Source organism: Pelodiscus sinensis, chromosome 9 (genome assembly GCF_049634645.1).
Source record: "Pelodiscus sinensis isolate JC-2024 chromosome 9, ASM4963464v1, whole genome shotgun sequence".
In the NCBI taxonomy this organism is placed as follows: domain Eukaryota; kingdom Metazoa; phylum Chordata; order Testudines; family Trionychidae; genus Pelodiscus; species Pelodiscus sinensis.
The window spans coordinates 33,720,957-33,737,783 of NC_134719.1; the positions used below are offsets into that span (position 1 = coordinate 33,720,957).

General features: G+C 44.6%; 1 protein-coding gene and 1 long non-coding RNA gene across 10 annotated transcripts in view; both read left to right on the top strand.

Moving 5' to 3' along the window:
* The window catches only part of CDC7 (cell division cycle 7), a 69,030-nt gene that overhangs the window by 22,491 nt on the left and 29,712 nt on the right, over nt 1–16,827 (top strand). For all 9 annotated transcript variants that reach the window (XM_075936509.1, XM_075936512.1, XM_075936504.1 and 6 more), the window contains exons 2-3: nt 2,308–2,408; nt 8,467–8,550. In XM_075936509.1, coding sequence (XP_075792624.1) covers nt 2,315–2,408; nt 8,467–8,550 — 178 coding nt within the window. In that variant the 5' untranslated portion in view covers nt 2,308–2,314. The remainder of the gene's footprint in view (nt 1–2,307; nt 2,409–8,466; nt 8,551–16,827) is intronic.
* LOC142830581 (uncharacterized) lies at nt 10,545–15,089 on the top strand. Its single transcript, XR_012905953.1, has 2 exons — nt 10,545–12,330; nt 12,549–15,089. It is a non-coding gene; the product is annotated as an uncharacterized LOC142830581 (long non-coding RNA).

Genomic DNA, 16,827 nt, shown 5'->3' on the forward strand with positions numbered 1-16,827 from the left:
TTCTGGCCAGGAGGTGCTTACTGTAGGAATGCCCAGCTGGCGGCCCAGTGGGCATAGTTCTCTCTAAGCTGCGCGCTTGTGCGGGCACACAAAGGAAATTTCTACCCCATCCACCTCCTAAGTAGAGACATGCAGCAGCATGTCAGGAGGCATGCTGCTAATGAATTTAGTGTTTATATCACAAGCTAAGCTATACAAGCAGTACCTTAAAAATAATGACTTATTCTGATATACTTGTGATGGGGGGGAATGAGCATTAGTAAGAACAAGGCAATTAAAAATGAGATTATTAAGCAGAGGTATACGTTTATTCAAAAGTTTACATGATGGTAGTCATCATAATTTGTATAATGTAACTGTCATCCTAATAAATAGTTACAGTATCATTGCCACAGCCAAAGATAAGTATCTATGAATTAATGGTATATAATATATTAAAAGATTTTAAAAAACCACCTTCCAATCACTTCAAAATCCTACCTTCCCCCTTTTCCTACCTACAGGTTGTACTACTATCCAGATTTATTTAAAAATCCCATGTTAAAAATCCCATGTTATTTCAACAGCAGTAGCTTCATACTAGCAGCTTTTTTAAACACAGTCTCATGAGGAGGAAATGAGTTTCTGAACATCCATGCCTTTCCAAGGCCAAAAAAAGCATGACCAAATAAATCTTGATCGCAATCTTAGCTGCAGACTAGTGCTGATAAAATACTAAACCTCAGCGGGGGATGCCAAAATCGTACACCAATAACGTGCTCACAAGGCTGGAAACACATGTAGAAATGTTCAAGGACAGCAACAAATTTAACCTACATGCAATCCAAATCACCATTCAGGCATTTTGGATAGTAAGTGTTTGTTCAGCTGCTGCCATGCAGTACTGACCAGCAAATGATCTTAATTACCTGGGTTTCCTATGAATTCTGAAAGCATTCTGCATTGATCATTTCCACACTAGGTGGTTCCAAATGTTTGGCAAAAGCATGCTGTGTGTCTCTGCCACCAGATTGCTGTGCTGTGCCATGCATCCTGTCCTACTACGCAGCCCTCAGCTTTCACAGCCAGATTGTGTACAGCAGGTAGCAACACTGCAGCGCCAAATAACTCTTGGATGTTTAACAAAGTAATTGAGTACTGTTGGAGCTACTCTATGACCCTCTAGTCTAGGGGTGGGCAATCACTTTTTGCCGGGGGCCACCTCAGAAATGTTTGAAATGACCCTGGTCTGCCCCGGCAGGGCCAGGATACTTGCCTGCTTCTCCACCCATAGACAATGATTGGTCTTGGGGAAAGGAAGCACGTGAAGTCTTTGCCTCCTCCCTCAATAGGTTCCCCCTAGGTGCCCCAGTGGTGGGAGGAGACTTCACATGCTCCCCCCACTGCCTCCAGGCCAACCAGGGCTTGGGGGCGGATGGGGAGTGCACAAAGTCTCTTCCTGCCCTGCCTGGAGTGCATGGCGCATCTAAGTGCCACATGCTTCTCGCAAGGTGGGGGCAGGACAGAGTAAACTTTGTGTGCTCCCCCCATCTCCAGGCCAATTAAGGTGTGTGGGTGGGGGAACCCACACAGTCTCCTCCCGCCCTGCCAGGAGCATGTGGTGCTTCTAAGCACTGCACGCTCAAGGGCAGAGGAAACTTTGTGTGCTTCCCCTCTACTCATAAGCCCTAATTGGCCTGAGGTAGGGGGAGTGGCAGGGCCTCCTTGGGCCGATCAACCCACTTGGCAGGCTAGATCCAGCCCATGGAGACCCTTTTGCCCACCCCTAGGTTAGGGCCTTACCTAGGATTGGATTTAAGTCTCTCCTCTTCCCCAGCTTTTTTGTGAGACTTTGAACCAGGCATTCAGGGGTTGTCTATGTTGCAGCGGGAGGGAGGTTCCCAGCCTGACAGACAGACTCATTTGATCTAGCAGGTTACAAAGAGCAGTGTAGAGTTATCAGTTCAGGTGGTGACACAGGCTAATCATCCACGTTCAAATCAAGGCATTTTCTCTCTACAGCAGGATTTGGGAGTAGGATGATGCTATGTGTTAGTGAAGAAACACTCTGGGGATGGAAGGTAATGATTTGCTTGCTTAGCCTCCCCTCTTGCTGTTGATGAGGATTTGATTCATGTTAAATCTCTTGCTTTCTGGGGATGTGGGAGGGATTTCACTTTCAGTTAGTGGTAAGGGACTTCCCAACCCTAATGTCCTCTCTCTGTCTTGTTAGGTTGGTTAGGAGAGTGGGAGCAAGTAGGCCTAGGCATTCTCTTCCTAGATCATAGGAGTCATTGTCCTTAAGCCCTTGTATTTTACTTTTGTTAGTTTTGTGATGGAATCATCCTTGAAGGCTCTTCAGGATGAACAGCCTCCGCTGCAGGCTGAAAATTTCTATAGGAAACATGAAAAGAACAGCAAGTTGTCAGGTATGTATTTTACAGTAGAGGCTGATGATAAAAAATTTTTGTTGCTGTGTTTCTCTTTCCCATCCCATTGACTTGAGACTTTTCACTATTGTTGGATAAGGTCTTGTTACACAAAGAATACATGTAATAAGTTATGAAAGGAAAAGCATTAAAAAAAAAACCCCATAGCTTTCAGGAGCTTTGAATTGATAGTTTCAGGCTTATTTCTGCACCATATGCAGCAGCAGCAGTATTCCAATAGGATCTGTGAATAGTAAAATAATACTACTATGAAATTTGTTAATTTTATAACAATATATTCTAAAATTATGTCCTAAGAGAGCTATTTTCCTTAATATATAAGGAAAAGATAATATTTGTGAGGACTTCCATATTGAAAGCCCTTAAGATCAAAGTTATCTAGCTAAAGACAAGGGACACGGTGCTACTTCTCTATTGTACTTCAGGATGTGTCTCAGCCTTGTCCTTCAGATGGTGAGACGGTAGCTGAATTTTCATTCCCATTCCCAATTGCTAGCGTCTCTGGGTGTCATTTATGATGGTATGTTTGGAGTTTGTGAAAGTACTAAAATTGGAATTAGCCACCAAGTTATTCCCTGTAACTGTAATGGTGGTGATGTCAGGTCACTGCTATTTTGGGCAGGATTTGATCTTGAGAACTAGAAGTCAGACATCATCAATAGCCTTGCACAGTCATTCTCTTGCAGCAATGGGGGAAGTTCCATCCCACCCCCAGGAGAAGACAGGTGGTTGCAACTACTGGGGCAGCCATAATTTGTTCCCACATCTCTGCAGGATCCCCAACAGCAAGTGTTGTGTTGAATTAGTGCATTCTCTAAGCGTTCTGACCACACTGCCTCTTGGATTAATGCCAGCCACTTTGGTATCTGTGACATCAAGCTTCAGATCATCTGGTGGAGTGTCCTGTGCCTTGACAGAATTCTGCCAATGGAAGCTGGCACAGACTCTGGCTGAAATCAAGCTGATTGAATGGATTATCTCACTAACATTTGTTTAGAAGGGCATTGGTACCCATTAGGCTCTGATTGTAGCGGTTAAGCGGTTGTAATAATGTTTAAATTGGAACACCCCAATTGAGAGGGATGTTAAATTCTGCTCCTCCTGACATAACTAATTGAATATCAACTGAATGCAAACAATATTGCCCCCTCTATCATGCTCTATAATGTATGTGCTGCTACAATGTTTTGTTTAAAACTCTTAGGCTGCGTCAACACTGGCATAATTTTGCGCAAATACTTTTAATGGAAAAGTTTTTCCGTTAAAAGTATTTGTGCAAGAGTGTCTATACTGGCATGTGCCTTTGCACAAAAGATTTGCTTTTGCGCAAAAGCATCCGTGCCAGTGTAGACGCTCTCTTGTGCAAGAAAGCTCCGATGGCCATTTTAGCCATCGGACTTTCTTGCGCAAGAAATTGATGTTACCTGTCTACACTGGCCTCTTGCGCAAGAAGACTTATCCCTAAGCAGGAGTGTCAGAGTATTTGCGCAAGAAACACTGATTTCATACAGTAGAATATCAGTGTTCTTGCGCAAATACTCACGGCCAGTGTAGACAGGCAGCAAGATTTTGCGCAAATGCGTTTGCTTTTGCGCAATATCTTCCCAATGGAGACACAGCCTTACATTGCTGCCAATCAGCAATGTGGCCAACCCCTAATAGAATTTCAGATTATAGTTCAAAGACTAACATACATATATAATTAATAACATCACCATTTCATAGAAAACCAATCTGCATAGGCTGCTGAGAAATTGGTATGTAAGAGGTAAATTTCTATTAAACATCTGAAAATATTTGTGTGCTGCGATAGCAAATTTTAAAAATCAAACTTCTAAAGATGTCTCAAGATTCCTAACAGAATTGAGTTTGATGGGTTTTTTTTGTGAAAATGACAAAAACTAAGGATGTTAAACTGCAGTTACCAAGCTAATTGTATCGACTGTACGATTAGTTGATAGGATCGTTCTGCAGAGCTGGGCTCTTACTACATTTAAAATGCAGAGGCACAGCATCTGCACGAGCCAGGACTGCTTGGTCCTGGCTCGCGCTGAGTCCAGCAGCCTCTGTTCGCAGCGAGCTTGGACTCCTGCAGTGGGGAACTTGGACTTTGTATCCAAGGCAGCAGCGTGTGGCAGCAGGCAGCTGGTCTGCACAGGGAGCTGGTTTTTAAACTGGCTCTCCTCACAGACCATCTCCCATCTGTCATCACGCGTTGCTGTAGTGGCAACAGAGGCAGCAGTGCGGAGTTGCAGGGGACTCCCTCGGAGTAAAGCCAGGAGCACACTGGCTGTGGCTCCATCCCCAGGAACTATAGAATAGTCATGTAACCACTAGAATTTCATGATGTTACACAACTGTTCAGTTACCTGATATCTAACATCCCTGGTACAAATAAAACAAAATTAAGAAATAACACTTAGAGTTAAAACAAATTGTGTTGTAATTCTTGTGTTTAATATACTATGTAACTGTTTAATAAAAGCTTTTGCTTGTTACTATCCATTTCTACCACAGGGGCAGATCTATGTTATTAATATTTGAAGCATTAATTTATGTCATTGGTGTAGCAGAGAATAAATTTCTGAGCTGTTTGCTCTGTTAGTCAAAGCAAAAATGTTGACATGAACATTAAGCTCTTACTTTAGAACCGACAAGGAATAACCCCTAGTAACATACCTACCATACAAAGTCCCCTGTTTATCATGCTTTCATAGGATTCAGGAATGGGTAGGATGCTTAGCTGCCTTGCTTAATTCATCATTTGTGCTTTTTTACCCTCTTTACAGTCTAGTCACTGAAACACTTCAAAACAAGTATTACAGGGTGAAATAGATAATGTCTTTTCTTCTAAAAGAGATCTGATGCATTGTAACTTGCCCAATATCAACTAGTGGCAGTGTCTTAAAAACCCCTCAATTTAACATGAATTTTGTTTTTGCAGTATAGCTACAAGTGTGGAAAGGCTGGACGGGTAACAGCTATTAATGAGCATATTTTAAAAGGAGAAAAGACTTAGCAATTGGGGGGGAAAAGATGAGGGAGACTGGGTAAAATACGTAGTGTGGGGGGCAGTAGCCTTGAGCAGTTTTAAAGCAGTTTGATATTAATTCAACTAGTTGTAAAATTTTATTTAAAAGTTATTTAAAATGGAATTTCCAGGGTTTCCTCTAAGATGTTTTGCAGTACAGTTGCCTAATAATGAGGAGCTCAGGGCTGCTACCCACAAAGCTGCCAGGATAGAGCCTTCTCCCCCAGCTGCAGGAGCTACCTGCTGGGGTTGGAGGAGACCCCTCAGCAGGGAGTGCCATAGCTAGGGGAGCGACATGTTCCTCTGGACCCAGCAGCAGGGCTGGATTAAGAAAGGCTTCCAGGGCTGCAGCGCATAAAGACTCTGGGTTCTAGGCCAGCCCTTTTTGACAGGATGGCGGGTAAGAGGCCAGCTGGAGCTGCAGGAGGTATTGTCTGCAGGTGAGCAGAGGTGTGCGCGCACCCCCCCACACACACCCTCAAATGGGAGCTGCTGCAGGTAACTGCCATGTACCCCCAACTCCTAACCATCAACTCCCTCCTACACCCTGACTTTTTCCCAGTTCCTGCATTCCAACTCCAGAGCCCCACTCCAACACCCTAGCTCTCTCCTAGACCCCAAACCCAACCCTCAGTCCATTCCTACTAGGGATGTTAAATTTAGATTAATGGGCTAATCGAATAGTTGATGCAATTTGCATCAGCTATTTGATTAGTCGATAAGAGCTCTTTCGTCTTTGAAGTGTAGTAACAGCCCCAGGGCTGTTGCTACACTTCAAAAGCAAAAGTGCTGCAGGAGCACGGGGCCAGCAGGGGACTCAAGCAGTCCCTCGCTAGCCCCATGCTCCTCACAACGTTTCAAAGTAGCAGCACCGTATGGTGCCCAGGGTCAGTGGGGGAGTCCTCAGTGAACCCGGGTTCCACGTGGTGCTGCCACTTTGAAATGCTGCTTGCAGCCTCCCAGCTGATCCTGGGCTGCACGTGGTGTTTCAAAAATGGCAGACCCCAGGATCCACCTGGCGCTGCTGCTTTGAAGCACCCCCATTCTCCCCCTCCCTTGCTGCCTCTTTCTGAAAGAGGCATCAAGGGGGTGGAAGCGACTAGTCAACTAGTGTGTTGACCAGTTGTTCACGTCCCTACTTTCTGCACCCTAAATTCCTAGACCCATCCTACACCCCAACTGGAGCCTCTTCCCTTGTGCTACACCTAGACCTGGCCTACACCCCCACCTCAGCCTCCTCCCTTGTGCTAACTCCTGCACTCCAAATATCTTGGGCTCCCACACTGCAAATCCCTCAATCTGCACCCCTACCACAGATCTTTTTTTATGTGCACCAATATGGAGGTGATGCAGCACATATCTCCATATTGGTCCACATAACAATTACTTCTGCACAAGGACATAACAAAATTTGTTTTCAGGTTCTTGAAAGCAGGGGAAAAATTCAGGTGTCACATTTCAGACTTCTGCTGAAGTTGGAGCGGTGAAATTTGTTCATTTGGGGTGATGTATGGGTTTTTTATTGGGATATTATTATATGCCTATTGTAGTCTCTGTTATGAGTGAGTATTCATAAATTCATTTTCATTGTTCATATTTATCAGTGCTTTCTATGCTTCTATGCATAATACATATGAGTTGGAAACCTACAAAATAGCTTATGAATGATAATGGTGGTTATGCCATAACATCCATTGTAGGGACATTTTACCCTTGCTGCAGTAATTAGCCACAAACTCCATAAAAGTATGGACCAATGAGTTTTTGGTTCTCACTACTTTTGACACATCAGGCCATTTGTCTAGGTGTCTAATATGGACTTAAGAGTCTAACACTGGTGTTACAGAAGTTGATAAAGGATGACACTAAAAGACAAAGGGCCCAACCTTTAAATGAAATGTCTTAGTTTTCCAGTCAGAATGTAATATTCTTGTGATGCCATCTAGTGATTTTAGTATAAAAATACAATTTAATTAACAAGGCTTTTTTAAATTTAACAGCCCTCCAATGATGATACGTCTGAGTTTGCCTTCCTAATACTTCCCTTTTGTCTTTTATTCTTTGAAGTTTACCTCTTACATACTAATTTTTCAGCAGTCTGTGCAGATAAATCTTCTATGAAATGGTGACATTAATTTCATATGTATGTTAGTCTCTGAACTATAATCTGAGATCCTATTAAGGTTGGCCATACCGCTGAGTGGCAGCAATTTAAGAGTTTTAAACAAAATATTGTAGCAGCAATGATGGGGCATGATGGGGGAACGGGGTGTGATATGGTTTGTATTCAGTTAACATTCAATTAGCAGTTATATCAGGAGGAACAGAGTTTAACATCTCTCTCAATTGGAGAGAACAAATTTCACTGCTGCAAGGTCATCATCAATGTTTTCCCATTTAAACATTATTATTAACCAGTTAACTGCTTAAAACTGGCATGGGGGGGAGGGAGGGCTCCAGCTTCCCCCTCCCCCAAGCAGGTCCTGCCTGTTGTGGACCCTGCTGGGCTGGAGCAGACCCCTCCCCGCATTGGAAGGGGGCTGCTCTAGCCCACTGGTTAACCATAACTGATAAGCATCACCCAATAATGGTGATGCTTACCGGTTAACCATTCACATCCCTACCATGAAGGTAGATCAGAGCCACCAAATTTAAACAGAGATCTGGATCATGAATCTCAAGCCATCTGTACATTTTTTGACCATTTACAGTATTTTAATAGGAATATGTCAGGTGTCTTGCATCATATTAATTGGAATAAAACTTAACCACTCTTCTACAGTCTTGGGCACTAAATCTGCAAACATATTCATGTGCATAAAGTTAAACAAAGTTAAACCTGAGTGTTTTCCAAATCTATCTGGATGTGTCTCTGCAGAACCAGAGCTTTGGTTTGTTTCATATTACTTTTTATGTAATTTCACTGTCATTAACCTGTGTCCTGAAGTTTAATTAGTAAATTAAGACCAAACAAAATATTTTCTGTTTTCCTTATTTCCCCAACAGAAGTAAAAAAAGATATTGAAAAACTTTATGAAGCAGTTCCACAGCTTGTAAATGTATTCAAAATTAAGGAAAAAATTGGAGAAGGTAAATGCGTATTTATTTGCTTAAAATTTGTATTTCTCAGGTACATCAAAATTAACTTCAAGAGTATAAAGCTATTTATGAAGTTAAATGTTGGCAAAGTCTAGTATGACTGACATTTTATGGATTGCTTTTTAGTATTGTTAGAAGTAAATGGGAATACTAATGTTTAATTTTAAGTACAAATAAAGGTTTTTCCAACGAGAATTCCTTGCCAGAAGTTCTTAAACTCTTACTGAAATACTTTTATTAAACAACTTGTTTTGAGTTAGACCATATGTTTTAAAGTGCAAAATACATGCTATAGGTTGCTGTAGTTTTGAAGTAAATTTAGCCAAGTGTGTCTATGTAAGATTTAATCCACCTAAATTAAAGAATACATTCTACATGTACAATTATACTTTAGTGAAAAATTTTACTACCAGTAAAGTTGTTTGGAATTTTTTTTTCCCCAATATTAAAACTTTTGGTTAGCGCTAAGAGAGGAAAATGAAGGATTATCATTTCAAACTAGGTACAAGTTGAACCAGAAAGACCCAGCACCCGGGAATGTGAGCTAGTCAGCAAGTCCAGAGGAGGGGAGCTCTACCATCAGACTGGGGAGCCCCAGCCAGGCAGAGAAGCAGCAGGACCAGTGCGCCCATCCCTGCAGAGCCCCATCCTGGCACAGCTGCAGCAGGGCAGCCACAGAGTCCTGCCCCTGGGAGCCCCAGCCAGTCAGGGCAACTCAGACTGGAGAGACCTATCTCCGTGGAGCCCTGGCACGGCAGCAGTGGGGTGCAGCAGCAACAAGGCCACCAGCAGCCTGTGAGCCCTGTCTCTGGGAAGCCCTGGTGGGGCACATCAATAGTGGGGCAGCCACAGAGCCCTGTCCCCTCAGCTGGACAGGGCAGAAGTGGGGCTGTGGTGGCTGGAGAGCTGTCTCTGGAGAGCCCCAGCTGGCTGGCAGCACCATGCTGAGCCCAAGCCCTTCAACAGCAGGGATGGAACCCAGTGGCTGTGGGGCTGGAACCAAGCTGGAGGGAGGGATGGGCGTGGTCCTGAAAGTGCCAGACTAGAGAGGTCCAACCCGTACACAGAAAAATTTTCAAAATTTGATTTTCAATGGGACTTATGCACCAATTCTGTGATCACACCCATGCTTAACTTTACTGAGCGTACTCCCATTGAAATCAATGGACACTCTCATGTCAATAAAATTAAGCATGTGTAAAATATTTGCATGATGGGAGCCCACAAGATCTCTGGTGAAAGTTTTTTCACTAAAGTTAATGTTTTCTTTTTTCTTATATTTGAAAGTATATAAAGTAGATAGATGTTTGATTTTTAACAGCTATTTATGATTTTAATACTTGTGGTAGCTTGCTAAATGTTTATAAACTTGTTAGTCTGTAAAGTTGCTTAAAAGGAAGCTGCTACATGTTTAGTTCAGTACAACAATCTGAAAATTCAAGAGCATGAAATGCTTCTTGTCATGAACAAACAATAAATTGTAATAAGGTTTTCATTTACAAGTGGTGTTTCTAACCCTATTGCTAGAAGTGAATGTGAGATTCTCCACCCCTGCTTTAGCTCACATGGAGGGTCCTCTGGTTTTGTGGCTGAAGGTACTGGAGTTGATGCCTGCTGGCAACTGTGATCTGTATATGCAACTAAATACTTGTTAGACATGTATACTGATTAGGGATGTTAAAATGCAGTTTTGACTAATCTAATAGTCAATAGAATTTTTATCAACTACTTGATTAGTCGATAGGAGAAGGCAGCCGACTCAGTCCTGACTTGCACCAGAACCAAACTTTCTTCATTGAGTGGTGTCCCTGTGGGTGCTCCACTCAGGTCTTGGTGCGTCCTCACGCTATTGATCGGAGATTTTTTAGTGAGCAGTGCCCCTTATGCTGTGCCTGCAGGCCCAGCATCTTGCGCCTCTGCCGTTTGTTGAGTGCACATGCAGTGCAAGCCCCGTCAGCCAAAGATGGAGTCAGAGCAGTGCTCTTCTTCCTGACAGGAAAAACAAAATTACTATACTTAGTTTAGTCAGTTAAGGCTAATTTTCAAAGTTCATTTATTTAATAAAAAAAGTGTCACCACCCCAGCTTTTTTTTCTTCAACATGCCAGGTTCTCCCAGCTTTAAAAGATGCGACTCTTGCTGAGACTCAATGCCCATTTCTCATGGCCATGCCTCCTGTGTTAAATGCCTGGGAGAGACTCATGTGGCACATAAGTGCCTGCACTGTCAGAACATGACAGTCAGAGCCACAAAAGACCATGAAATTCAGTTCAAAAACCTCCTCTGGGAGAAGTGCCTACAACCTCCATGGGACAAACCTGAGGACACACAGGGACAGCAGAAGACCAGTGATGGCTGCTTTACCACTGCAAAGGCTCACAAGCTTCAAGAGCTTCCCCAGAATGCTCATTACCAGCACCGTCCAGAGCCTCTCATTCCCTGGTGCCCTCAGTCTCTGGCACTGTGGAGAAACACAAGTCTGCACCAGCCAGGAGAGCTGAGTCAGTTACCACCACCACCTCCTACAAGTGCCTCAACAAACTGGACTCCAGCACCCGACCATGCTCCAGCACCGCAACATAAAGTGCTGCACAAAAATCTCCTCAGCCAGGCACATGGCTCAGATCAGGAGCTTGCTCACTGTGCTCCTCAGTGGTGTCCTATACCTGGGGCACCTTAAGATGCCTGAAAGGGCTCTCCACTCTTCTACGCTGTTCTCACCAAGAACTGACTATGGCAGCGGGCATAGGAGCAGATTTTCATTATGCCATTCATCTCCATCGGGATCAATGGCTTCCTGGCATACATATAGAGATCATTCCCTACAACTGGGGTCACCAACCCGTCAATCGCGAGGCTACCTGGTGAAAGTGAGTTTGCTCGACTGTTTGAATTTTGTTTGTTGAATTCTGATTTCAGGTGACTGCAGTTTCAGTTGCTGTGGCAGTTGGGACTGAGTGCCTGACCCTTTGTTCCCTCAATTGCTCTCTTGATTGCATCTGGTCAGCCCTCCCCTGTGTGACTCACGAGGGGGCAGGCCTGGCCTAGGCAAGCAGGCTTTAAAAACCAGAGGCAGAGCGACCAGGGAGCAAAAGCGGACAGGGGGCTGCAGACAGGGGAGTTTGAGAGGGAGTTTGATAGATGTCAGGAAGACCCACAACACGTGTGCCAGCACTGCTTCTCTCTCCTCCACCTGTGCCTGTAGCCAGACAGAGCACCTGAGCATGGATGCCTCTACCCAGATCCTGATGTGGTTTTGCAAGGACTGTGGCTTGAAATCCTGCTTATTGATATCCAGGCTGGGGAGATCATCCAATGTGAAAGGTGCCTGCTAATGGAATCGCTCAGGCAGCAGGTGAGAGAGCTACAGGAGGAGGTGGCTAGGTTGAGGAGCACCCGAATCCATGAGCAATTACTGGACCGTGTTCATGAGGAGACAGCTGTCCCAGTACACAGGACTGCGGGCACACTGCTGGTGGAGGAGGAGACGGCTCGGGGTGGACGCTGGCAGCTGGTTACTTCTGGCAGTAGGCACTGCTCCACCCCTGCTCCAAACCCTCCCGCCGTGGTACTAGGAAACCGTTATGCTCTTCTTGATACAGGAGATGAGTTATCACCCCCTGCAACGGAGGAGGAGAAGCCTCATACTCCCAAGGCTGGGAAGTCTGCTGCCACCACTGCGAATAGGAAACTTAGAGTAGTGGTGGTTGGAGACTCTCTTCTGAGAGGGACGGAGGCACCCATCTGTCGCCCTGACACTTCATCTCGGGAGGTATGTTGTCTGCCGGAGGCCCGTATCCAAGATGTTACGGAGGCATTGTCGAGGATTATCCGGCCCTCTGTCTACTACCCCATGCTACTCATCCATGTGGGCACAAATGATACTGCGAGGTGTGACACTGAGCAGATCAAGAGTGACTACAAGGCTTGGAGTATGGGTGAAGGAGTTTGGAGCACAGGTGGTATTCTCTTCGATCCTTCCTGTCGAAGGTAGGGGCCTGGGCAGAGACAGCTGCATCCTGGATGTGAATGCCTGGCTGCGAGGATGGTGTCACCAGGAGGGCTTTGGCTTCCTCAACCACGGGATGCTATTCCAGGAAGGACTGCTGGGCAGAGATGGTGTTCACCTTACGAGGAGGGAGAAGACCCTATTTGGATACAGTGGTTAACCTAGTGAGGAGGGCTTTAAACTAGGTTTGATGGGGACAGGTAAGCAAAGCCCACAGGTAAGTGGAGAACATGGAGACCTGGGAGATGGGTCGGACATGTGAGGGAGCGTGGGCTACAATGACAGAGAGAACGGAGGGTCAGGGCAAAACTGGGAGGCAGTTGGTGAAAGTGATCATGAAATCAGAGATTTCACAATTCTAAGGAAGGGTAGAAGGGAGAACAGCAAAATAGGGAAGGCGGATTTTGGTAAGCTCAGAGAGCTGATAGGTAAGGTCCCATGGGAATCAAGACTGAGGGGGGAAAACAACTGAGGAGAGTTGGCAGTTTTTCAAAGGGACATTAAGGGCCCAAAAGCAAGCTATTCCGCTGCGTTGGAAAGATAGAAAATATGGCAAAAGACTGCCTTGGCTCAACCACGAGATCTTGCATGATTTAAACATAAAAGAGTCAAAGTGGAAAGTAGGACAAATTACAAAGGATGAATATAGGCAAACACAGGAATGCCGAGGCAAGATTAGAAAGGCAAAGGCACAAAATAAGCTCAAACTAGCTACGGGAATAAAGGGAAACAAGATGACTTTTTATAAATATATTAGAAGCAAGAGGAAGACCAAGGACAGGCTAGGCCCACTGGTCAGTGAGGAGGGAGAAACAGTAACAGGAAACTTGGAAATGGCAGAGATGCTTAATGACTTCTTTGTTTCGGTCTTCACCGAGAAGTCTGAAGGAATGCCTAGCAGTGAATGCTAGTGGGAAGGGGGGAGGTTTAGAAGATAAAATAAAAGAAGAACAAGTTAAAAATCACCTAGAAAAGTTAGATGCCTGCAAGTCACCAAGGCCTGATGAAATGCATCCTAGAATACTCAAGGAGCTGATAGAGGAGATATCTGAGCTTCTAGCTATCATCTTTGGAAAATCATGGGAGATAAGAGAGATTCCAGAGGACTGGAAAGGGGCAAATATAGTGCCCATTTATAAAAAGGGAAATAAGAACAACCCAGGAAACTACAGACCAGTTAGCTTAACTTCTGTGCCAGAGAAGATAATGGAGCACGTAATTAAGGAAATCATCTATAAACACTTGGAAGGTGGCATGATGATAGGGAACAGCCAGCCTGGATTTGTAAAGAATAAATCATGTCAAGCCAATCTGATAGCTTTCTTTGATAGGATAACGAGTCTTATGGATAAGGGAGAAGCGGTGGATGTGGTATACCTAGACTTTAGTAAGGTGTTTGATACGGTCTCGCATTATATTCTTTCAATAAACTAGGCAAATACAACTTAGATGGGGCTACTATAAGGTGGGTGCATAACTGGCTGGATAACTGTACTCAGAGAGTAGTTATTAATGGTTCACAATCCTGCTGGAAAGGTCTAACAAGTGGGGTTCCACAGGGGTCTGTTTTGGGACTGGCTCTGTTCTATATCTTCATCAAAGATTTAGATATTGGTATAGAAAGTACGCTTATTAAGTTTGCAGATGATACCAAACTGGGAGGGGTTGCGACTGCTCTGGAGGATAGGATCATAATTCAAAATGATCTGGACAAATTGGAGAAATGGTCTGAGGTAAACAGGATGAAGTTTAATAAAGACAAATGTAAAGTGCTCCACTTAGGAAGGAACAATCAGTTTCACACATACAGAATGGGAAGCGACTGTCTAGGAAGGAGTACGGCAGAAAGGGATCTAGGGGTTATAGTGGACCACAAGCTGAATATGAGTCAGTGTGATGCTGTTGCAAAAAAAGCAAACATGATTCTGGGATGCATTAACAGGTGTGTTTGAGCAAGACACAAGAAGTCATTCTTCTGCTCTACTCTGCGCTGGCTAGGCCTCAGTTGGAGTATTGTGTCCAGGTCTGGGCACTGCATTTCAAGAAAGATGTAGAGAAATTGGAGAGGGTCCAGAGAAGAGCAACAAGAATGATTAAAGGTCTAGAGAACGTGACCTATGAAAGAAGGCTGAAAAAATTACGTTTTAGTTTAGAAAAGAGAAGATTGAGGGGGGACATGATAGCAGTTTTCAGGTATCTAAGAGGGTGTCATAAGGGGGAGGGAGAAAACTTGTTCATCTTGGCCTCTGAGGATAGAACAAGAAGCAATAGGCTTAAACTGCAGCAAGGGAGGTTTAGGTTGAACATTAGGAAAAAGTTTCTAGCTGTCAGGGTAGTTAAACACTGGAATAAATTGCCCAGGGAGGTTGTAGAATCCCCATCTCTGGAGATATTTAAGAGTAGGTTAGATAAATGTCTATCAGGGATGGTCTAGACAGTCTTTGGTCCTGCAATGGGGGCAGGGGACTGGACTCGATGACCTCTCGAGGTCCCTTCCAGTCCTAGTATTCTATGATTCCCCCCTACAAACAGCTGAGTGGATAGAAAATATTTTGTCCCTGTAAAAGATATCGACAACGACTTCTCCCATCCCCAGCCAAACTCACTGGTTGTAGATTCAGTTAATCACAAGGCTAAGAACCCACAATTTAAGTCTACCCCCCGCGACAAAGGGCATAAGTAGCTAGACACTTTTGGCCACAAGGTGTACTCTTCTGCCACCCTTCAATTCAGGATATAAAATTATGTAGCCTTCCTGGCCAATTACGATCATGCCAACTATGCTGAACTACAGGACCTTCCTGATGTTAAAAGACCACACCTCCAATCCATCACTAAGGAGGGTTTATCCATAGCAAAAATGGCCCTGCAGTCAGCAATGGATGTCGCTGACACTGCAGCTAGAGCCACAGCTATCATAATGCATAGGGCCTCATGGCTGCAGTCATCTGGGTCCCAAAAGAATTGCAATTGAAGGTGGAGGTCCCCCCCCCCCCGATAGAAAACAGCTATTTGCCACTAAGACTAAGGAGATCCTACACTCAATGAAGGACTCACACCACACCCCAACTCTGGAGATGTACACCCCACTTAATAAGAAACACAAGTATACCCCCTACCAAAGGCCAAGGGACTATAATTATAACTATATGACAACAGGTCTAAGCAACGCCCTAACAGGAGGAGAATGCAGCAAAATCAGTCCTCCACCACTCAATCACACAAACACCACATTTGAAGTCTTGGTTGGGAGTCTGAGTGGCCACCCCACAGTTCCAGTGCATTCCAGTGCCACCTTTCATCAACCCCTAAGACCCTTCTACCAACAGTGGGCCCAAATCACTACAGACAAATGGGTCCTAGATATTATCAAATTGGGTTACACAATCCCCTTCACATCTATGCCCCCTAACTCCCTCTTCAGGAACCCATTTCACAAGCCCCTAATACGAACAGAGGTGCAAAAGTTACTCATCCTAGGGGCAATAGAACCTGTTCCCACAGAATATTAAGGAAGAGGGTTCTTCTCCAACTATTTCCTAACATACCAAAAACATGGGGATAGAGACCAATCCTGGATCTCAGGAAACTCAACAAGTTCATCCTCAACACACAATTCAGGCTGGTGACCCTGGCAACTATCATACCTACACTGGACAAAGGAGACTGGTTTTCAGCCCTTGACCTTCAAGATGCATATTTTCATGTAACCATCCACCTAGCCCACAGGAGATTTCTCAGATTCATCATAGGTCAAGACCATTACCAATACAAGGTCCTCCCCTTTGGACTTTCTGCGGCCCCTTGTGTTCTCAAAGACACTAGCCGTAGTCAGAACTTTCCTCAGAAGACAGAACGTCATCATCTTCCCTTACCTTGACGATTGCCTTATCAAGGGCTCCCCTTGTCAACAAGTCATAACAATGACAACCGCTACCAGGGAATATTTTTCCCTATTTGGTCTGCTTATCAATATACAAAAGTCCACCATACAGCCCACAAAAGATAAATTCTATCGGGGCACTTCTAGACTCGATGACAGCAAGAGCCTATCTGCCACAACAAAAATTCAAGGCAATCTGCGACCTCATTCGGGGGGCCCAAGCATACTCCCTTTTCCATGGTCCGGACGTGCCTCCAATTGTTGGAGCACGTGGCAGCCACAACCTTCATGATCCTATTCACGAGGCTACACATGCGCTGCCTACAGCATTGGCTCGCAACCACCTATGTTCCAATCCGACAGCCTCACGAAGCACC